At 38.7% G+C, this 24,402-nt stretch overlaps 1 protein-coding gene across 1 annotated transcript in view; it reads left to right on the top strand.

Moving 5' to 3' along the window:
- LOC117812114 (collagen alpha-1(XIX) chain) overlaps positions 1–24,402 on the top strand; it is a 182,440-nt gene that overhangs the window by 3,171 nt on the left and 154,867 nt on the right. The window contains exons 5-12 of the mRNA XM_034682727.1: positions 128–224; positions 1,516–1,564; positions 2,617–2,711; positions 9,812–9,934; positions 11,605–11,679; positions 11,764–11,863; positions 23,345–23,468; positions 23,575–23,850. Coding sequence (XP_034538618.1) covers positions 9,847–9,934; positions 11,605–11,679; positions 11,764–11,863; positions 23,345–23,468; positions 23,575–23,850 — 663 coding nt within the window. The 5' untranslated portion in view covers positions 128–224; positions 1,516–1,564; positions 2,617–2,711; positions 9,812–9,846. The remainder of the gene's footprint in view (positions 1–127; positions 225–1,515; positions 1,565–2,616; positions 2,712–9,811; positions 9,935–11,604; positions 11,680–11,763; positions 11,864–23,344; positions 23,469–23,574; positions 23,851–24,402) is intronic.

Genomic DNA, 24,402 nt, shown 5'->3' with positions numbered 1-24,402 from the left:
ATTGATCTGAAAACTCAAACCATGATATCGTCTAATTAAAAATGACTTAAGAAAAGCAACTATTTACTTTGTTATCTGTGCAGACCTTCACATTTGACAATATGTGTTTCAATGTTCATCAATACAGAATTTCAAGGACCAAAAAGCGACTTGATGCTTGTGAACTGCACCTCTGCATCCACTTTGCATCACCTCCCTCCCAGCTCAGCAACCTGGTATTAGAGGTAAGCAAATTAAGAGGGGAGACAGAGAGACACAAGTGAGCAGAGGAACAAGAACATGCATATGGAAACGTCAAACATGGCTACTTTACTGATGAGGAGCTCTGCGTCTGACACCGCTCTGTCAGAGCTCTTGATATCTCTAATATCTACCCAGTATTACAGCAATAATAAAGAGCAGCTTATTATTATTAACCTCTGATTAGGACAAGGGTTGAGGTTGGTGTAGACTACCACAGGAATCACATCAGAACCAATACTGTACTTTAAAATGCTTAAATGCCCAAACTTGTGCAAGAGCTTCCTTTCCTATTCCTAAAAGATGAATTGATAGGAGTTAAATTACTTAAAAGAGAAGCTCAGTAAAGCTGAAATACAAGAAAAGGAAAATAGTTTGTATATCTACATCAAGCAATGCGTAAGAGGGGCGTGATAACAGATTTTGCTTACAGATTTTAGCTCATAAAGCTTAATTATTTAAATTAAAGATAGATAGTAGTTCCCTATTTTTTGAAATTACATTGTTTTTTGTGGTTACTCTCTGTCCATGAATTCATCCACTGAACATTTCTCAAACTACGACAATGTCTGTGGTATTTCAGAGTCTCCTGTCAGCTTCCAGGACCTCGTACTTTATAGGATGTCACTCCTGTTAGATGTGCTCGGAGAAATTCTCCCTGATTCAGTGATTGGTGTGTTGCATTTGTCACCAGCAGTATGCTGACACACACTCCATCTATGCAGTGAGAGCAGAGGCAAACAAGTTTGGCGTTGAGCTGACTAACTGTGAGGCCACAGGAAAAGCTGATGCCTTCTCTTGTGTGTGTGTTTTTCTTTTTATTCTGCATGTTACTAAAAGTTCCAAATTCAACCCTTCAGTGTTAGTACATCAAGATGATATTGCTTTATTAATACAAAATATACTACTTAGAATGCACTGATGTACTTCCTCTGCTTTGCCCAAGTTTCTCCATTCTCCAAAGAAAAACTTACTTTATTTTTATACTTCAATTTGAAACGGCACAATAGCTGCAATGTGTTCACACACTGAATGAAAGCAGGAATATAAATTAGAGTTCAAAGGGCGCATAGTACTATGTGAAGTTGCTGTTAAATGGATGTAGCCTGCTGGGCCATAAAGATTCCATATTTTCATTATTTCATCATAACCCTGTCCTGCCCTTACCTATAAGGGTCAGTTCACCTTGATCACACACCCACACACATATTTTTTTTTTCAAGCACTGAGTCATTGTCCTTTTATTTATTTATTTATTTGTTTTTCTATTTGCAGGGGTTTGGAGATGTACACAGCCGTGAGGTCTGCTGTGGTCACAACAGCGGTAGAGTTGTTTTTTTGTCAAATGGAAATATGGGACATGATTATTTCAGGAAAATGGGCGCCATGCTGATGAAAAGCTGACTTTTCCTCTCTACGGAAGACACGAGTACACACATCCATTTTATATACTTTACTACCCTGTGGTAACGAGCGACTTCCATTTGTGTCCTTGATCTCAACTAGGGATGTCAACAATGAAGCGATTAATTGATTGTTAAGAAATTGTTTGTTTTCAATTTTTCCATCTCTTGGAACAAACATCATGGGGTCTCATATTTCGTTCAGCTATCAGGGAGGTGTTTTAAATTTCAAGCATGTGCCTACAAGGACACAGACACAGAGGTTGACAACTTAAAATAGGACATTTCCCCACCTCTGGATACAAAGCCAACAGACTGGTTGGAATTGCTAGTATGCTATGTTTGCAGATCAGCAACATCAGAGCCGTCTGGGCTTTTCTGCAGCTGGACTGATTATGACTGGGTTGCGCTTCTGGCTGACACCTGACCGAATACACATGTTTATTTCTCAATAAGAACGAGTAGACAGAAAACTGGACCCTGTGAGTCTGAAGTACGTTTCTTTTTGTAGTATGAGTCTTTACTTTATAAGACTAAGTCCAAGGAGAATATTTTTATGAGCCTGATCGTTGATAATTAGTGTTAAACATGTACACATATTCAGTACAGTCGGTTATGGGCATTTTGTTGCTGTGTTAAATACAATTTAGGGAGAAAAACTTATTTGGCATTGCTTTTGATAAGACAATGACCTTTTTTTTTTTTTCTTAATCAATCGATAATTGATCTTTAACATTTCCAGAAATCGATCACAGAAAAAACTTAAAATTTACACCCCTAATCTCAACTTATTTTTCCTGTTACCTTGAGACAGCAATGTTTGTTTTCCTGTGATAATACGTTAATTCCAGTTTTTATTTAAGATCACGACTTATTTTCTTATCTCTGGACAACAAAGCTGACTTTCCTGTCATAACAGATTAATTCACCTCATTATCTCAAGAAAATAAAGCTTGATTTCTCATAATAACAGGATACGATTCTGGGGATCTAAGACTAAACAGTAGTGTGGTCACTGTGTCAGGCCTGTCCAAGACACACCATGCTGCCATCACCCACACTAATGAGGTAAGTCAAATGTATTTCTGTTTGTTTTGTGCTTTTTAAACTCAGGGGATATAAGTTATTATTGTTTAACGTTAAATTGAGAACTTGAGAAAAACACAGCAATTAACCTGTTATCATGGTAATTAAAATGTACAGTGGTAAGTCCACTCAGGGATTCTGTAGTCCTTGGATGCCAGTTAAAGAAAAATACACCTAGTGTAGGAAGAGAAGGAGGAGTCCATTTATTAAATATTGATACTCTTCCTGGTAATACCACTCCACAACCTTTGCATCTCAGTCTTCTTTAAAGTTATATTTTCGGGGCTTTTTTCATCTTTATTAGAGAAGGGAGGACAGTGGATAGAGCTGGAAACAGGGAGGGAGGGGGATTTAGCCATTAGGCAAAATCTGTACTCTTTACATCTCAGTCTTATCAAACCTTGTTAGTTGAAAGGCTCAGACTCAGGCAGAGCTCTGGTATGGATTTTAATACTGAATATTAATAAATACATTGAAGCTGGAAGAGCTCATTTCATCCCACAATGATTGTATATAATAAAATGGAGTTATGTCATCTTTATCAGCCTGTTACGTTAAACAAGCAAGTATTTTTAATTAATTTTTATATCATTGTGCATGCATGTACAGAGATCTAGAAATACTTACAGTTATAAAACAAAGAAAACAAGCTCAGTAAATGTAGGAACACATGTTAACTTCTTTTTACTAATACATATAATCATACATATTAAAAGTATGTGAGTGAAACAGGAGTGAGCAAACAGTTAGGGGATAATGCAATAGTGAAGGTCGAAAAGGTCACTGAAATAGATATGCTAATGTTAGTTATGTAACAGGTTGATTCATATACATGAGGAGGAGGAGTTTGGTAGTTGTGTGTTTTTATATATATATACAGTGTTTAGATTTGCATTTGATGAATGTTATGATAGAAAAGAAGACGCAGAGTTTTCAGTGCTAGAAATGCATAATACAGAGAGTCTTTCTGTATGTAAGAGTGTGAGAAAGGCAGCAATTATCCAGTTTAAGATTAAAGTGCTTCACTCCTCACTTTCAGCAATAACAGAATAACAGACGGGCTGAAAAATAATGCAACCAGCACTTAAAAGTAAATGTTTGAATACTGTTCAACAAAGAAATATAGCCATCTGCTACATTTGAATTCTCTTTGTTTCTCTGTTGCTTTCATCACATTACTGGAAACTATGTGAGTGTGTTTGTGTGTCACTGTGTGTGTGTGTGCTCCTGTGGTGAAGGGGAGGGTGCACTGAAATCATCTGTCCAAACAGTCATGTGTGTGGAGCCTGAACACCTGTTTGTCTTGAACTGTTGGTGTGCTGTTTCAAGGAATACTTGAGCGGACAGAGTACCTGTGCTTTTAACCTTCATTCAGCACTCACCAACACATTTCAGTTTGAGGTAAAAATGATCAGACATGATTCTGAGAAAAGCTGCATTTTGTGAGTCACTGCACAGAGTTTAGTGTATGTTAAAGCCATACAGTGTTGCAACACAGACTAAAATAGCAAGTGTATGCTGCTGTTGACCTGCCTTCACATTTTCAAGCTGGGACTTTGTCTCTTCTGCGTTTAATCCATCTGTGCTGTTATGTGATGAAAAGACAGGTGAGATTTTCCCTTTTTCCCCCCTTATTGTGTCTCAATGAATAAGGTGTTAAAAGACTTCTTGCATGATTCAGATACAGCATGACTTATGATCAGTACTATTACCACACTTTAAACCACTTTAAAGACAAGCAAATAAACCTGAATCAAGAATTTGAGGAGATGATAATACATCAAACAGTGTTAAAGTCCTGCACCTGGCTCCCTTAAACAACAGAGTTTGTCTGAGCCCCCTGTGGCCATTTATTCCCCCTAATATGAAAGCTTTCAGCGTGTGTTCCGCTTGTTTGCTGAAGTCTCTGTCAGTGCATTTCAGTAATAATGACAGAGTGGGAGGGCCACTTGGTGCAACTAATAAGGACCGCGATCTAGAAGGCGATCCCACTGTGACTTTTATTTCCAAGTCCTGGAATCCGGAATCAGACTGATCGTAATCACACATGGATTATGCTTTTGTCGCTGTTTTTAATTTCTTTATGCCTTAGAGGAAACTTTCTCAGCAACAGTAAGTACTTCTGAAGCAAAATTAAATTCAAAATAATCCTCCTCCATGTTAATATGAGCGGGTTAACCTGTTCAAAGCATGCGTATTACGCACATATTTCCACGTGTTGTTCCTCGGTGTTAAAGTGTTTTATCTTTTACGCACGGTTTGGTGTCTCCAACTTGTCCGTTAAACGGGACGCATGCATTTTAAAGAGGTTGTATCTGATTCCTGGACGCTGTAGGAGTAAACATGTACCGGATTGCATCACTTGTTGTTAACAGCAAAGTGCGAAATGCACCGTGCTCTGAAATTTAACCGCTTCAATCCGTAATTATTATAAAAATAAAAGCGCCCAGCCAATCAGCGGAGGCGCACAGAAACACGCTTCTTTGAATATTGCAGAGAAGTTATTGCCGCTGAATGAATGATGGACTGACGGGATAGACTCACTCCACTGTCAGCTGTCTGTCCCTCCTTAAAACTGTGAAAAACGTGTGATAATTATACCTTCAAATATTAAAATATAGGCTGAATTCAGAGTAAAATACATGCAGATTGTGCAGCAGGATTTTTGTTCTGGAAAAAAATAACTTCTGGACTCAGTTTTACTCCTACAGAATCCTCATTATTCAAATTAAATCATAAAAAGATAAAGCTAGAATATTGTGTCTGCAGGTTTCAGCTCAGGAGCAGCATGCATTGAATCCATTTGCAGAAATAACAGGAATAACATTTCAGCTTCACACAGACAAGGAATGTGATACCTCTGTAGTGCTACTTGTCTGCAGCCCATGCATGGTTGTAGTTGTCAGTGGCATGGTCACTTCATATGCAAGCGCCATGATAGTGTAGGCCTGCATGCACAACTTAATGATACAGTGGGAGAGGAAAAAGTGTGTGTTGCGTATGGATGGGATTTATTGTTAAGATTAAGTTCATTTGGATGAAAAGAGGCAGGTAAGAAAATAAAAGTGTCTTAGAAAGACTCTGATTGCACTTTGTGAATATGAATTAACTTGTGTGTTGCGGCTGTGCCATGTTCTGTGGAGGTCATGTGCATGGACAGCTCTCTGTCCAAGTGGAAAAAGAGAAGTCAGCACGAGAAAAGGAAAAGTTATAGTTTTAAAGTTGTCATAAAATCACAGTGGTGCTTTAAATCAATCATTTTAAAGCACAAAACAAAATGGATTTTATATTCATGTATTCAATGTCATGCTGGTGTGAACCTGTTCCAGTCTCCTAAATAATTTTTTCTGTCTTTTTAGTCTCAAAAAATTAGTTTCGTTTTTCTTTTGGTTTTTAGATTTAATTTTCTTTCATTCTTTTTAGTCGTTAAAATCCCACTTGAGTGTTTTTGTTACCTCTTGTATTCAGTGATCGTCACTATTCTTGCTGTGCAGGTTATTTGAAGGCAAAGTAATTCTAAAGTTAATGAAGGTCTTTGAGTTTGATTGTACATTTCTGTCGTTGGATCAGACTCTTCATGAGGTATGAATGGCCTCTTCTTGTTCTGCGGTGATAATGACATGTGTAACCCGTTCTTTTTGTTGAGTCTCCTCACAAAAACAAAATGATTCAAATCCATTTATTCACGGTCACACCGTGTGCATCAAGTCTTCGGCTTCTGTTGAGTTTCATTTTGTGAAGCTTTTAAAACAACACTCCTATTACAATATCTTTTTTATTGTTTAGTCATATTTACAATTCTGGCTCAAGTTTTCAAGTTAAAGTTATTCAGACGTTCCTGGAGGTGTTTGCTTTGAGTTGGAGTAGTCCACTGTGATTTACTGACTTTGGACCGGGGCCTTACTATCCACGATGACTGTGTCCTAAATAAAATTTTGCCTTCTTTGCAATGGCATGAGAGTAATGCAGATTATTCCATTTGGCAGTATTTGGAAATGCTTTAAGAGACTTAGGTGTAACTGGAGGTTTCCAGGTTTGATCCTTGCATGTGTCACCCTTGATCAAGACGCCGCTGACAGCGTCCAGATCAAAACACAACAGAGTGTTAATAGAGCACTACAGAAATACAGATTAAGGCTTTGGTGTTAAGACTTTATTCAAACAAAACAACACATCAGGAGCCAACAACTGTGTGAAGTGCACCTCCCATACAATTTCTGTTACACTTACTATTAACTTAGGGTATATGAAGTAGGCTATGAAGAGAGTAATAGAGATGGGCATTTCAAACAAAATACTATTTGATAGTCGCTTATAACTTTTTTAATTATTTTATTTATTCAAATACTACCACTCCTGTGTGCAGGAAGCCTCCCTCTATGTGCATTGTTGTTGAAGACTTGTGATACGGGAGTTTTGCCTGGTGAAGTTTACACTTGACCTCCTTTTTGTTAATTTTATTGGAAGAAGTTTCTCACAGAACTCTGACAGCTGCAGAAGTCTCTGCAGTTTTCTGTGGTTCCAAATCTCACAGCTCCACACCTGTTTTAAAGGCACCTAGCACTGATGCTTTCTTCTTCCACTGTTATTTAACGGCGGTTGGCATCAAGCTCTTAAATGCTCTACAGCCACTGTGTACCCATAAAGAGTTGTAAAAGTACCAGCATTTTAAACTTCAATATGATGCTTGTAAAAGTCAAACCATATGGATACACGGTTGATACGATACGATGTCCTTTATTGTCCTCGTAGGGAAATTTGTCTTTGACATCAGTGCTGCAGACGTTACCTGCTCTTTAAAAAAATCACAATGACAACAAGAACACATATAAAAAAATACAATAATTAATACACAGTCATACATCACACAGCATACTCTTAAAGAGCACCATAACACTGCCCCAACCGTAACAGGCTATTTACTATTTAAAATTCTGATAGAGATTGGCACAAAGAAGTTTTTAAAACTATTCAAATTACATTTTGGGACTTTGTACCTTCTTCCAGATTGTAATAGTTCATACTCAGAGTAAAGGCAGTGGCGGTTCTGGGGAGGGGCCAACAGGGGCCAGTGCCCCTGTAAAACTGAACCTGGACCCCCCTGTGCCCCCCCTCCACACCAAAATAATATACAATAAAGAAAGCTTCGGTATTGCGCCGATGTTACAGGTGGAACACATGCGTGTGGCACTTGGTTCCAGTCCCTTAGAGTGCTAAGGGACTCATGTTGAGTGTAAACAGCCAAACAGCTGCTGTCAGTCTGCATTTTGATCTAGTACACAGTAGTATATTTGTCTAGTTTATAGGGATGCACTGATGTTTTGTCAGTTTGTTCTCAGCCGGTCCTCGCCCTTCTCAGTCTCTTTTGTCAGGGTTGAATGTGTACCTCTGACTACACCCTTGGCCCCAGCCTGGCCCCCCCAGTAAAATTGGTTTAGAACCGCCACTGAGTAAAGGATGTGCAATGGATCTGAAAGTAGTGGATACTTTGACGACAGAAATTAAACTCCTGGTCACCAACAACTAGATGTACAGTTCATGTATATTTTTTTATACGACACTCCACGATGCTCACTCTTTTTACTTTATCTCAATGTGACTCGACCACACCTTCTCACATTTTAGCATGCAGTAGCTTTAGGTTGATAATTTGACTGTAGATCTGTAGTTATTTATACGCTTAAATACTTTTTGCTAAGCTGGACCGCTCTGAGACCCCTGATTAGGTGGTTACCTTTTTGCCAATATTCAAAGTGATGTTGACGGCGGCAGACTGACCAATAACAATTTATTTATTTTGGATTTTTTCTTTTTTTTTTTTTTTTTTTTTATTTAATTTAATTTTTATATTTGTCTATTTACTTATTTATTTACTTTATACATATTGATTTGTATCACTTCTCTATATCATTTAAATTCTAATATAATATGTACCACTATTGTTGTTGTTGTTGTTGTTGTATGTCACTGTCTGTGTGCTGTCCTGGTTTTGTGTTGCTTGTATTTAACAAACTGTCAATAAACATATCTGTGAAAAAAAAAAAAATACTTTTTGGAACAAACTTCTGTAAAAATTACAAATTGCATCATTTTAAAGTTTTTAGTGTTGAAAATTTTGACAACCTTAATCTGGAGTGTACGGCATCATAACCAGGCACTGGTAGAATTTCAGGATGTGGTAATCGTCACATGACCTACTGTATTTTTATAAATGAGCGACCACTTTAAATATTTGAAATCATCATCCATTCCTGCAGTAATCACAACACATCCTAAAGAAGAAAAAATAATCCTTGAACTTGCTTTAGCATAATATCTCTGTGTCTGTGTTGTCTTTCTCACGTTGTACTCTGAGCACACTAAATACATCAGCACAATTCTGCAGCTCGTTTATAGTGACGACATACAAACCCTAATGAATTACAAACTGTGCATGGAGAACAACAGGCAGCCCGGCTCCTCTGTTAACAACCCAAACCCCAACATAAACATAGCGGAGAGTATAATGATGTAGCTGCTGTAAAGACATCTCCATTCATCACCGTATGGCAGGTGTTCATGAAAACTAATGAATGAAGGGCTCAGAAGTGTGTTCTGCGGGCTGAACGACTTAACATAAATAAGCAGAGGCTTTAGAGACATGCGAGTGGGTATGAGAGCAGGGGGAGAGTCAATAACACAACATGCACGTAATCTTGTGTAGTGTAGAAGGATTTGAAGACGATGGAGCGAGGTTGCAGCCAGGCACATAGGAGTGAAAGTTTTATCCGTCGTCATTTGCTTAGCCATCACCACAGATACTGTACGTGCCGAGCAGGCTGAGTGGATCCAACTAAGTCAAAGTTGATATTTTACCCTGCTATGAAACGACTCTATAACAAAAAGCCAAATAGTAGTAAAGCCAGATTGTTTGTTTTTGTCCCCTTAAGTTCCTTCTGTTGGTCCTGCCCTACTTGGCACTTACATTTAGAAAACTTTGAGCCACAACAGTGGTCGGGCATGTGTGTCATTTAGTGTGCTGTATCTATTTTAAGACTGAATTTTACCGAGTTGTAAAATGAAAATGTTCTGTTTGTCTCCAGGTTCTCACGTGGGCTAGCTTTCTAGAGTCAGAGCCATGATCTGCTTGTTAAGATGGACTGCTTTCCTTTGGACCGTAAATTCCATTCCTTGCACTTTTGGAATGGCAGTGAGTGAACGAGCAGGTATGTGTGTTTGTTGTCTTGAAGTGTTCTCTTTCAGCAGTGAAGTGCCTTTTTGAAAAAGTGAGATATTTTAATTTAAAGTACCAGAAGTGAATGAAAGAGAAATGTAACATTCAAATCCCCTGTGAGGAGTTTTTAACTGGTTATGAAACACATAAAAAATGATATTGATGCTTCAGTATGACTTATAAGAGCAAACCAGACCATAAACATGGAGATCAACTATTTCTCTATTGTAATTTCAATGCCTTAAAATGCTGAGAGGGGGTAGGTGTCAGATCAGACGACTGACAGCACACTGAAGAAACAGCTGCTCTTAACATTTTCTGCAAATATTCACAATGAGTGACATGTTTAGCTGCCAAAAGAAAACAGGAGGATCATTTTTGTCTGGTTAGAAGATGCATTCTTGGCATGTACAGGACAAGATTACGTAAGTGTTAAGATCTCAAATAGAACAATTGAATCAAAAGTTCCTCACACGAGCTTTAAAACAAAATTCAGTTTGAGAAGGGTGAAGGATGAAGTAAGGAATTTATGGAGACGACTACCACTTTGTGTGTAGCTGTGCAGCTCTTTTTTAACCATCCTGCTAACTAGTTGAGCTCAGTCGAGGTAGAGTTTGTTATTGCAAGGTACGAACAAACCCATCCCCCTCCACTGGTCACTTGTTACTTTTTAAATTGTGCAGCCTTTAAATCAAACCAGCACTCCACAAGGTTTATTTACTGAAAACTGTATTTTTAAATCCATCATTATGACCTAATGAGGGAGAAAAGCTGTTCAAAGTGGCGTTCCAAGACTCGTCCTCTTCACTGCTCATCTGGCATGATCGCTTGCCTCTTCAAACACCGTCTTCTGGAACACACAATAAAACACATCTCTGAATTTTAATCTGGTATATTGGTCGGTGTATCAGATGCAGGTTACTTTTTTAAAAAGGTATTAAAAAATGTGTCTTATATACCAAACCGTGCGGTTAATCCTGGCTCTTACTTCCCACAGAAAAAGTTCTTAACAAGTGAAACATTTGACTTTTAAAAGAAATCAGAATGAATCAGAGAACACACCTTACAAAAGTACAGGACACATTGGTAAAGAGATGCAAGGTACCAGATTGACCACAGGGGGCGCCAAAATCGACGCAAACCACACGATCCTCTCAGGAGCTTCAAGATAATCATGTGTTGAAACATATCTGCTCACTTTATTCAGATAAGCACAGCTTATAAAATATGTCTGCATAGTTATGTGGTAGACATTATAAATCTTTCACAAACATTCTTTGTAGTGCAGAGCTTGGAGGGTAGAGCTTGAAAAACAGTTTTGTACCAGAACCACAGGCTTTTAAGTATTCAATGTTTGTAAAGTTGGTTTGCATTTAATTTTCACTCAAGCAACGCAGCCTTGCCCTTTAAATTACATTTCACAGTCTCGTCTCTGTTGGTTATTTTCTGAAGTTTAGACTAATGTCTCGAAGATTAATGGGAAATCAACTGTGTATTGGTTCTCTACTCTGATGTAGGTTTCTTTTTAAAATGAAATGCACTGAAATGAAGATGAATTCATGATTACATTTATTAATTGCTCTTCTACGAGTCAAAACTGCTTCAAAGTGTGAATTAGCATCCGTACCAGATACACCCAACCTCTCTGTGGTTTCTCTGTAGATGGCTCATGTCCTCCTCTGACTGTAGAGGATCACAGGTTTTCTGATGTTTTGGACCGTCCCCTTCAAATCACAGGTATGCACTGAACAAACTGCATAAATAAATGAATCAGCACTGGCCTGTGTGAATGTAGTGACACTTTGCTACCCTCCTTTACAGGATTTGATCTCACTGAAAAGTTTCTCCTCCGAAAGGGAACTGTCTCAGAAGACCTGCCGTCTTATCGTTTGGGTAGCAGTCCGCTCATTAAACCAACAAAGTGAGTAGTGTGTGTGTGTGTTGGCGTGTGCGCGTGTTTATTTTCTGCATCATTTGGGCTCAGTTGTTGTGCTCCGGTTGCTTATAGCGTTAGAGGATAACTCAGAGAGACAGCCTGCATGTCAGCCACGAACCAGTAAATAATCCTCCTATATGCTGCTCCATTTCATCCAGAATCCTGCTCGTGCTTTGGAACTGGAGCACAATGCAAGCAGGCTATAAGATGAAGTCAGTCATGTGTATCCAAGGCTATGAGCAGTGTCAAACTGCAGTATTCATCCTGGATTAACAACAAGGCTGTTACTATAGGGGCCCTTGACTTGCAGAGTCAGGGTTGGTGCTTGAAACTTAAATATTGGAAGTTATTTGACGCTGTAAAAATGGCTAATATATCACTTTAGTTATAGATCTCTGTTGTGCAGACCATGATAAGGTTTATGCTGACTTTTCTTTATACTAAGTGATATGCTTAGCACAAAAGAACGCATATCCGCACCTTTTATTACATGAAAGAGTTGACTTGAGGCAACCCAGATATGCCCCGCTCAGAGCAAGAGTTTCATTTGCCCTGGCTAATAAGGGCAAGCTGTGAGGTGAGCTGTTAGACAGGGAATAATAGGAACAGAATTAATATATATTGCGTTTATTCTAGAAATCTCCTTAGGGTGAAAAGTAGGACATAAAAGAACGTGGAAAAAAAGTGTGAGTCTGTATAATAAGACAGGAATATTAAAAGAACTACATAAATGACACACTTAGGTGCCATTTACTGGAGACCTTTATTCCCCTGGTCAAATGGTGCAGCGCCTCTGTGACTTCCACCTGACCGTGATATGATTATATGGTGGAGACTTGAATTTGATACAGTATTTATAAGGGTCGGCTGCAGTTTTACATGAAACTTCAGCTGAATCAAGAAAGACTGTTGGCACAGGAGAAGCTGAAATGGTTGCTGGACTCTCCTTTATGGTGCTGTTTTGGATTTTAACAAATGTATTTTGAGACTCTCTTTGTTTCGTGTCCTTTGCTGAAAGAGAACACGTTGTCATTCTTCTGGGAGGAGGGGGAGGATATTTTTAGCATTTTTACATGCAACTGTAAACATTTACTGCCACTCTCTCTCTCTCTGGCGAGGTGAAAGAATCTTTAAGCCAGGTGATTTGTGATCTCTTTCCCTATTCAGTCAGCCAGCCAGCCGAAAATACATTTACTTCAGCCCTTCCCTCGGTCTTTGCCCATAGTGCAAGAAGATGCTGCTTCTCAATGACACTGCTGACAGTGTCATTGGTTATAGTGGCGCGACTGCGATCCCTCTCATATCCAATTATCTAAGTACTTTGACAGGTGATACTGCATATCAGCTGAGGAGGGAAAGCGAGGGCAATTGCATGAAGCAGGAGGCCCCTCTGCCCCCGCCACAGCCGCTAAAACATTGCTCACTTTACTCGCTGGATATGCAGCAATTGATGCTCCCCTCTCTAGATCTGGCTAATGTCCTGCCAGCTCTGTGGCACATTATGACGCATAGATCACAGCTGACACACACAGAACACCTGGGTGTGAGGCGACAAATTGTTTGTGAGGCTCAACAGAATGCAGAATGTATTCAAAACGTGCTTCATGTAGTATTCAAGGAAAGAGTTCAGGTTCTCTGTCCGTAGAGGCACGTCTATGTTTGGCCCCGACCTCTTCCCATCATATATGAACTGCTGTGTCATATTTATACCTCTGGTTCATATATTATTTATGTATAGTACATATAGAAGTGTGTGTTTTTTCTTCACTTTCTTCATTCCACAGTTCATGATAGATTCAGGCTACAAAGAAAAGTACAGGCCTAAAGAGAGAGCTTCACTGTCTTGAACTTTCTAGTACTGAAAGTTTTGTTAGTGGTTTTCTCATCTCTACTCGCCACTGGCTTTCAGGTCTCAAGCAGCCATATCGAAGCATTGCTTTTTAACATTGTGAACCTTTTTTTTTTAACAAAACACACCCAAACATAAAGGTTGAATGCACACACATTTTTTTTTTATTCTTATTTTTTTTTATTCTTTATTGTGTCAATATTATACATACATGAGATACATTTCTTAACCCTCCTATTATCCTTGGGGTCAATTTGACCCCATTTAATGTTTAATTAATGAGTGACATCATTTTTTTGGCTTCACATTTCATGACTTTTGCTAATTTAACGGGGACAACAAGGTAAACATGAAATTAAAATGTTGATATGTTCCAATGACCTGTAAAGAAAATGTGCGCACCGTTGTTCCTTGGGGTCAATTTGACCCCAGCATGTTTTAGCTGTATAAAAACAAAAATTTCAACATTTTACACACTTTTTTGTTGTTGTTTTGGATGATATTGAGCTCACTGTAACATACAATTTTATAATCTACAAAAACCTCTGCTTTAAGGGCCTAATTTAGCGTAACCATACCTGTAGTACTGCGAGAACCACTGATAGTTCACTCAACATGGGAGAGGGGGAAAATGTCCTTCCCAAGAAAACTTGAAATTGACCCCAAGGATAAAAGATGTTAGGAAGTTTGAGGATAACAGGAGGGTGAAAGGTTCAAACCTTTTTGACACAGCATTTTGTTTGAAATTGTGTGACCCTCCACCCATACAAAATCAGAAAGTAAATTATATAAAAATATAAGATAGAAAGAAAAAGAAAAAGAAAAGAAAAATAAAAATAAATAGAAAAGTAGGGTATATAAAAATAACTATAAATAGGATTTAAAAATACATAAATAAATGTATTAATAACCCCCCCCCCAAAAAAAAATACAAGGGGCATGGGCTTCTATATTTACATTTATTCATATCCTGTCCTTGCTTTGAAAGACACCCATCTTTTTTCAAACAGCTTTTCATTTTTATTTATTCTATAAGTTACTTTTTCCATCAAGTAAAAGTTCTCTACTCTTCCTAATCACTTGTATACATTTGGAGATTCATTTTGGAGATGTGTGAGAATGCACACACATCTTTGATTGTATTATATATTTGCACTGTGTTTATGTAACTTAGTTTTGTATCTTTGGCATTGTTTGGGTTAATTTTGTCATTTGTGCTGCTTTTGATCTGTACAGCACTTTGGTCAACTCTGGTTGTTTTAAAAGTACTCCATAAATAAAGTTTGAGTTGAGTTGAGTGGAGTTGCTACATATTCAGACTCATTTGAACCCTTTAGTGTTTAGTTTTTGAAATTTCTCCATCCTTTTCATTCTTTTCTTGTCTTACACATTGAAGCACTTTTTCTTAAAAAAAGATTTTTATTAATACTTTAAATTTAGACCACAATGTCTCTTACTGTGTTTGTTGTTATTGGGAAGCCAATGCTTCATCAGAGCAACTAATTACAGTTAAAGTGCTACATGAGATATGGGAATCTCTTTTCAAAGATTTGAAGATACTAAAGGTAGAATTGAAATGTGGACATGGAGGAGGCAGCGAGACCGAGATAAAGAGTATCAAAGCATCAGGGTTTGCATTCGTTTATCATTTTATGGCTTCAGTGGTTTGTGACAGCTAATTAATCATATGAGTTTACTGCAGTCAATATTATGTAGCGGAAGCAATCTTTCTGTCAAACTCATATGCATGCAATTATTTCTGGGAAATACATTTATGGGTGCTTGTCTGTATTTTTATGATATACTGTTTGTATAGAGTTGACATAAGTGGTCTTTTAGTGGATGGCGGGATGCATGCTAATACTTGGTAGTCCATTAGCTTTCCTAATGTCTTATCCCCATACAGGGAACATGCACCATGGTTTCTGTGTGAGGTGGTTAGGAAAGGGACTCAAATGCAGAGAACGAGACGGGCGAGCACATTCTGGTGATTTTCAGGATATTTATAACAAAATGGCTCGTCTGCAAAGGCTGCAACTACATATATATTTGAGTAATCAAAGAATAAAAGGAACAGATTAGGTATAACAGGATGCCAGCAGGAAGAGACAAAAGAACTGAAAAGCAGGTGGAAATGGGCAGATTGTTAAACCACAGGAGGGTAAATGGGAATCAGGAACAGATGAGGTGGTTTGTTTCTCAAATCAGATCTTAAGACAGACTTCCTGAACTTATTTGCAAGTGATAGGATCAGATTTGTGTTTCCCGACATCAACAATCTGCATGGGCTGCTGGTGTACGGGTGGAGGTGCCAAGCAGATTTCCATTGCAAATATGTGTAAATGGGGATTCATTACCTCGCCCTCCAAGAAGTGGCTCTGTCAAGTCAAAGTGCAGGACTTCCTCCAGGGTGCCTGCCTTGATGCTCTTCAGCCACACTGGATCAGACTTTGTCATTGTCTCTTGCGAGCTTTACAAATGACAATTTGAAATAATATTGAGCCTTTGGACTGAGTTACGTCTTCAGAAATCCAATTGGTGTCGCATTTCAAAACCACCTTCAAATGTGGCTTCCTCATTTCACATTCTAAGTGTTTTTTAGCATCTTTGCTTTCTCAAATCAATCCGGATCCACTTTGGATATGCAAAGAAACAGATTTAGGACACTGTCCAAACAAGACCTTGGAGTCAGGAAGCTGGGGCACATGGGAAGCTGTCAGGACATCTTATGGATGAATGGAGAAGTCTGGAAGGTTTCTAAGAAATAACTAGGCCTGAGGGAAGTGAACTGTGGCTGGAGACGGGGGCAGAAACACCACAGAGCAGAATAAAAACAATGACCACAATGATTGGTGGATTTAATGACGTTTATGTTGATAACCAAAGCAGCACTTTAGTTGTGACAGGGATTTTCCACTAATGTAATTTCACATGTTGTTCAAACAATTCCATGTTTATCTAGAGTAGAAAATTACTCTTGATTAATTTTACGGCATGTAGTCAAGGTAACAGAGCATATATTTTTAAAATTGACTGTCACTGGTGGCCTGTTGCGAGTGCAGCCTTATCTTTTCATTAAGTGTGTGTACAAAATAACACTTAATGACACTGGAAAGAGGATAACAAAGTGGCCTGACACATCTCTGCTCCACACATGCCCACTCAGGTTGCTGGTGAAATATCCCTCTTCCAGATCACAGGCGTTAAATGGATTTGAATTCTTCTGTCATGCTGGTGAGAACAGCTCTTTGAGATTATACAGGACTCATACTGTGAGGGGGACATACTCCTCTCCAGCATGGATGATGCATTTAGCGTGTAAACCAACATGGTTCAGCGCCACTGTGATTGGTCAAAGGATTGAGTGTCAGCGACGGGGATCCGAGCCAACTAGGCTAACGTTTGAGGTTTGATTGTTTCAGCGACAGAAATCTGATTCCTCTGACTCCTTTAAGAGAATCCTCCTGGATTGGATTTCGTACAAGCCAGGACACCGCAGACATTTCCGGAGGATTCTCTACCAGACGGATTGGTGTTGCTGTGTCATTCAGTCAAACTGTTGTATCTGATCATTCAAGGAGTAGTCTCAGCCAAGAAATAAGCATGGTGGAAGACATTCAATGACAGGAAGCACATGGTGGTTCCTTATAAAAGTGGAATTAATTCAGAGTAGAACTCTCTTGGCAGCCGTGATGTTGCTCTGTGATCTTTTGTGCTTCTCCTCAAAAAGATTTTCTGCTCTTCCCTTCTTGAGTAGCTTTTTCATTCACTTGGCATGGACCAAGGCCCTGCTACCTCACAGTGTAGACTGAAACTGTGAGTGTATGAACTTCACATGACTTGCATTGGCACAAAACATTGTAATTACATGAACAGTTATCCAGAAAGCAGTATACATCCATCAACATTGCAAAGAAATCACATTAAAATGGAACTTAACAGGGACAGGGTTGGCAGAAGCCCATATTGTAAAAGCTGTTTTGGTGTGTTTAGTGTGGGAGCAGGAAAACGACCCCAGATTCTTTTCTCTCCCTCATTATCACCTACTTAAACATGCTGAGTGGCATTTTTCCCCAACAAATCAGGAAAACAGAATCCAAAGCAACCTACACCGAGGTTTAGCCATTTAGCCACAGATGGCAGTCAACAGGAGGTCAAGCACTTTAACCCCACAGGCCATTAGGCATCAAGTGTGCCGCTCTACAGACGGACCATGTTTTGAAATAAGAGCAGACTCAGTTTGGGACTTTGTGAAGAAGCGTGTGAACTGTCTGTGAGTCGGCCTGCAGGAGAAGAAAAAGTGTTGGATTTGCTAACACATTTATTAAAATGAAGCTAACAATATGAGGAGGGATGAAGAAATGAATAGTAGAGTGCAGTAGCTGTAACTCACAGTTTCTATGTCTCTCTGCTGTTCTTCATGTTTAAAAAAAAGCATGTGTCCAAGGAGAGTTTTTTCACTACTAAATATTTACCAGTTAATCTGACGTCGGCTAATACATAGCTTAATCTTCAATGGACATAAAGTGGAGTCTTTGGGGCGCCGTTGGCCTAGCAGTCTAAGTGCGCACCCCATATACAGAGGCTATCGCCCTCGTTGCAGAGGTCGCAGGTTCGATTCCAGACTTGACCATTTACTGCATGTCCTCCCCCTCTCTCTACTCCCCACATGTCCTGTCTCTCTTCTGCTGTTCTATCATAAAGGCAAAAATGCCCAAAAATATAACTTTAAAAAAATGAAAAATAAAATGGAGTCTTTGTGTCAGGGTCCTGACCCTGAAGCAGTGGACCCTAGAGAAGTGGGTATACCTTAAATTCACGCCCTAATTTTTTTCAAGTGGTCTGTCCAGGAATGGATGAACGCCCTTTGTTATAAAAAGTGACATGTAAGACTCCTCATGTGTATTTAGTTCACAAAAAAACTTGGCCTACAGTATTTGCACAAATCAATTTTCTTCTTCTGTTGACTTCAGGATTTTAGGATCATTATGAAATTAAGTTTAACTTCAGAGGAGGTGAATTTTTTTTATTTCCACTTTCAAAACAACAAGCAATTTACAAATACACAAAAACAGCTTCACCTTGAGGTTGGGCCCCTTCCAACTCACAGAAAGACATTAGCAAAGCAGTCCCACACAGGGTGGAACATGCAGACATCAGCCAAACATTGCCACTCACAATCATCCTCATTTACATATACATGTATACACAGGTAAACCTACCATTCACATACAGACAAACACATACCTGGCTTAACATGCACACATAAAGATTGACCTTAATAAACCCTTCTAGCTACATTTATAGAGATGAACCGGAGGTGCAGATTTTTAAGTTTATTTCAGTTATATATCACCTTAAAGCAAAAAAAACTAAAACAGTTCTGCACCAAGATTTTGCCATCAATGCTGGTCCAGAGACTACAGGGTGAGACAACTATTAATGCACTTTGAGTCAATTATTCCTACATTTATCATCAACATAAAAGAGACAAATGGCACAACTGTTAATATTGTTGCCATCATCAATACTGCTCATGGTTTAAGTTGCTTTGTAGCGATCAGAAACATAGAGATGCTCTCACCAGCTCTGCTGCTGTTGCATGGATTGCAGGACAGGATGTTGCTCCACTTTTCTCTCTCAGTGATGGTTGGGGTCCAGTAGCTCCTCAGGCTGCTCTCAAATCTGTGCCCGCTAACTGTCATTATTTCATGACACTCAAAACCAGCCTGACACAGTATTTAACGTGTTTTCCTCAATGGTCACAGTTTTAGAATGCTAACAGAAAGTAGTGCTTTTGCCACAGTGTCAACAGGCAGAGGTGAAATGTCCCAGACTCTTTTTTTTGATGGATTGATTTGATGTGTTGTGTGTGATCAGGTTATCCCTTGCATCTCTTTTGCTGTTGAAAATGAATCACTGTTGATATTGGGTTTTGACCAATCAGAGACAAGTATTCAACACAGCTAGGGAAGAAACTGTAATATAGATGGAAATGTGTTTTTCTGTGCATCTTCCCTATAGGGTATTCTGCAGAATATCCCTGTTGGATGAAACCTGCTTTATGTTGCATACAGTATATTCCACTGTGCTGTATGGTGCATACACTTTTTCAAGTTCTTTCCTTGCATGCTATTCCCTTCCTGTTATGATGATAAGTAACATTTTGTACATCTACTGCATATGCAGCATAGAAATATACTGTGTTGAACGTGTTTTATGAAAGCTCATTTTTATAAATTACCCTGCCACTTTTCATATTGATTTGTGGCTGAATAGTCCTTTAGCCCTCGGGCAACACATAACCTTCCCAGTCCTTGCCCTCACAAAGAGACATTTGATTTTTTTCAAGAGCATTAACTCAGTGTATTTATCATTTTAGTCATGTTCCGTTTATGCTGAGATCTCACAGAATTCAGGGGACACAATGGAAGAGGGTGTGAAGCTCAGAGAGAATAGGAGATGATATATAGGAGTGAAAACTAATTTCCAACCTGTCTGAAAAAACTCTCTCCTCTCTCCCTCCCCCAGGCTGTGCTCTGCCTTCTCAATGACCTTATCATTGCATTATTATTATTTTTGCTGATCTTGATTTATTATGTTTATGCTCCTCCACTTCTGACTGTTAATCTGAGTCGGGAGTTAGGGCTAGGGTTAGGGGTTTTTGAAGGGTACAATGTTTTGTTGTTGCTTTTACTCAATGTATAAAATTAGGAGGGGAGTGGGTGTGTGGGCTGGGGGTGAGTTACTGAATGAGCTGTAATTCATATCAGTGTAGGAGTGATCTGAAATATGATATTGTTTTTCCTTTATTTTTTCCTGCATATTTTTCTTCCCCCTGGAACATATCTTCAGCTGCAAACAACAGAATTATTCTTTGACTTTATGGCGCACCTGGGGTCGTTCCCATAAACCTATAGCTGCATTGCATTACACATCCTTTACAATATAACTGTAGAGCATGGTATTTGTGTCCAGAGTAAAAAGATTGGCTCTTAAGACTTTGGATCAATTTCTATATGTTTTCATTATCTGAATGACGGGGAAGACTGTATAAAATTCATCAGGGTAAATGGAATCAAGATTGTCAGGTTTATTTATGCCAGTGACTCAGCGGGGGAGTATTGAAATGTTTATTGATCCTTCAAGTTGATTGGCTGGATCATTGTTTCACCACTGAGAGCTTGAAAGCCTCTGGAAACCGGAATCCATGAATGCCTTTGAACTATGCAACACAGGGTCAAATGTAGATAAAAGAAAGCATCTTAAAGGTGTAAAATATTAGTTTTAATCAAAATTTGAAATACAGATTTAGCCTAATGGTTAAATTGAGCGCCCATATTGTGGGTGGCCAGGGTTCGATTCTAGCCTGTGGGCCCTTTCCCAAATGTCATTCCCCCACTCTTAAAAAACTCTTAAAGACACCGTTATTTAAACAGGTCTTCGACTAAACTTGTACAGACTAATGTTTTAATTATGCTATTGTCTGTTTCTTTTACTGTTTTAGGATTTCATTTTAAATTGAATATTTTTCCTCTGAAGCACTTTGTGATTTTATTCTATGAAATGTGCTATACTAAATAAAATGTACTTACTTACTTACTTACTTACTTACTTACTTACTTACCTACTTACATACTTACTTACTTACCTACTTACATACTTACTTACTTACCTACTTACTTACTTACTTACTTACCTACTTACTTACTTACTTACTTACTTACTTACCTACTTACTTACTTACTTACTTACCTACTTACTTACTTACTTACTTACTTACTTACTTACTTACTTACTTACTTACCTACTTACTTACTTACTTACTTACCTACTTACTTACTTACTTACTTACTTACTTACTTACTTACCTACTTACTTACTTACTTACTTACTTACCTACTTACTTACTTACTTACTTACTTACTTACTTACCTACATACTTACTTACTTACTTACTTACCTACTTACTTACTTACCTACTTACATACTTACTTACCTACTTACTTACTTACTTACTTACCTACTTACTTACTTACTTACTTACTTACTTACCTACTTACTTACTTACTTACTTACTTACTTACTTACCTACTTACTTACTTACTTACTTACTTACTTACTTACTTACTTACTTACTTACTTACTTACTTACTTACCTACTTACTTACTTACTTACCTACTTACTTACTTACTTACTTACCTACTTACTTACTTACTTACTTACTTACTTACTTACTTACCTACTTACTTACTTACTTACTTACTTACTTACTTACTTACTTACCTACTTACTTACTTACTTACTTACTTACTTACCTACTTACATACTTACTTACTTACTTACTTACTTACTTACCTACTTACTTACTTACTTACCTACTTACTTACTTACTTACCTACTTACTTACTTACTTACTTACTTACTTACTTACCTACTTACTTACTTACTTACTTACTTACTTACTTACTTACTTACTTACTCTTTCCCAGTTTCCTGCTCTATCCATTGTCCTCTTCTCTCTGAATAGAGGGGTAAAAGCCCAAAAACATACCTTTCAAAAAGAAATAATAATTGAAATACTGTCATTTGTTTTTTAAAACTTTACTGATATTGGAGGCAGAAAAGTTTTCCCAGCTATTTGTTTGTTGGTGCTCAGTGTTAGCATTTCCATAAGGCGCTAGAAAGGTTTTAGTACACGCGGTAACCTCTGGTGCTGAAAAACAAAGACTGCAGTTCCACAAGTGTCCACTTGAGACTGGCTGCAAAAGTCAAGGAAACACCATTAGGTCCCAAGTTGAAATGCCCATTTTTTTATAACGCTTACATTGAGATACTATTAAGTGTTAGAGTCATAAAAACATTTGCATTATCAGGGGCACAGCTGCACTGGTTGACAGGCGGTTGTGTTGCAGCTGTTTGCTGGGAAAAGCCCGCTTCAGCTCCACCTCTTTGTATATGTCTAGGCTGATCAAACACTAGGTTGAGTGAGTCAGTATTTCCAACATGGTGCTCGCCATCGTTGGACTTCAAAACATCTCTCCAGACACTAATTGGAGACATCACAGAGACTATTTCCATGTTTTAGACCGTCTGTGGTGAAATGTTGACCATAGTCTAGTTTGGCTATTTGGGTTCTTGCTATTGAAGAGTTGCCATTGGGGTCTCAGCTTATACTGCATGTGACTGCTAACTGCTCACCATAGCAAAGAGCTACTCAGTAACCTAATGAACTGAAACATTTTCACATGGTAGGCCTTCTGTTTCCACCTCTGATTAAGGCACAGACGACTCTGCATGCTGTTTAATCAGTCACAATTGTCAACCAAGTGTGATCTGCCACACCCACTTGGTTTTTTAACACAACCCATAAGAAAACTCAATTTTTCCCCCAGGTTTTCTGGTAGCTATAAAGTTTTTTTTTGTCTCCACACAGATTTATGTGGATGATTAACTGGCTCCTCACCTTTAATATCATTTATCAGTTTTACTGTTTCAAGGCAAAAGTCCAAGAGCGTTTTAATATCGAGAAATGACACTGACATGATTTTTTACTGATCTTTTTTGGAGTTAATATCCTGTGAGAATCTGACATTGTTGGACTTTTGTATTTTAGATCCATCTTTCCAAATGGGCTTCCAAGTGAATACTCCCTGGTCACCGTCTTGCGCGTCAGAAGAACGACAAAGAAGGACCGCTGGTATCTTTGGCAGATATTCGACCAGGCAGGAGGCAGTCAGGTGAGCCACACTCTACCTCTTTAATGTCATGTATATAACTGCAAATAGTCAAGAGTTGCAACAAGTTAGAAGGTTTCTCTGATACAATATCTTCTTTGCTCTGCAGGTATCTGTGGTGGTTGATGGTGCCAAGAAGACGGTGGAGTTCTCCGCCCAAGGCCAGCTGAAGAACCCTTTACGCTACACATTCAAGAGCCGTGACCTACATGCCCTCTTTGATCGCCAGTGGCACAAGCTGAGCATTTCTGTGCAAAGCAACATCGTCTCCGTTTACATGAACTGCAAGCTAATAGAGAGGAGGCTGACTGACGAGAGGGACGACATTGACCCCAGTGGCCGCACTCTCATCACGACACGAATAGAGGATGGACGGCCTGTAGATGTATGTCCCACATTAACTTTGTCCAGACATAAACGCATTGTTTCTTTAGCTTAATCTACAGTTTCATTGAAGGATCGACCAGCTTTTTTGGTTTCGTCTCTGGTTTCACCAAATTGCATTTAAACTCCCAGAAATGTCTAATATGCACGCCCAATTCCTTCAGAAGGTATTTAGAACATGCTGCTGAGACATATCTTCTTAATCTGTGTAAATCCCCTATTTTGTCATATGTGTTACGCTCATTCACACGGATGCCGCAAACATTAGGTCAGTTATGCCATTTGGTCACCCAATGCCTCTGAGTGAAACTGGGCTTAAGAAGCATTAACGGCTGACTCTTTGGCGAGTGTGATTTGTTAAAATGGAAGAGAGTAAATCCGAAGAAATGCCAGGGTCAGTTCTGCTGAAGCAGCTGCAATCCAAGTTCAAGCTCAAGTCTTTTCTTCACTTTATTTGGGGGTGTTTTGAACACTTTTGATTTCAATTGGAGAGATGATGCGAGGTATTCACCAGGTTACAACAGCTGACAGATAAACAAAGCAGTATCCGTAC

This window comes from Notolabrus celidotus, chromosome 4 (assembly GCF_009762535.1).
Source record: "Notolabrus celidotus isolate fNotCel1 chromosome 4, fNotCel1.pri, whole genome shotgun sequence".
NCBI classification, from domain to species: domain Eukaryota; kingdom Metazoa; phylum Chordata; class Actinopteri; order Labriformes; family Labridae; genus Notolabrus; species Notolabrus celidotus.
The sequence above is the reverse complement of the archived record's forward strand: the minus strand, read 5'-3'. Positions and strand labels throughout refer to the sequence as shown.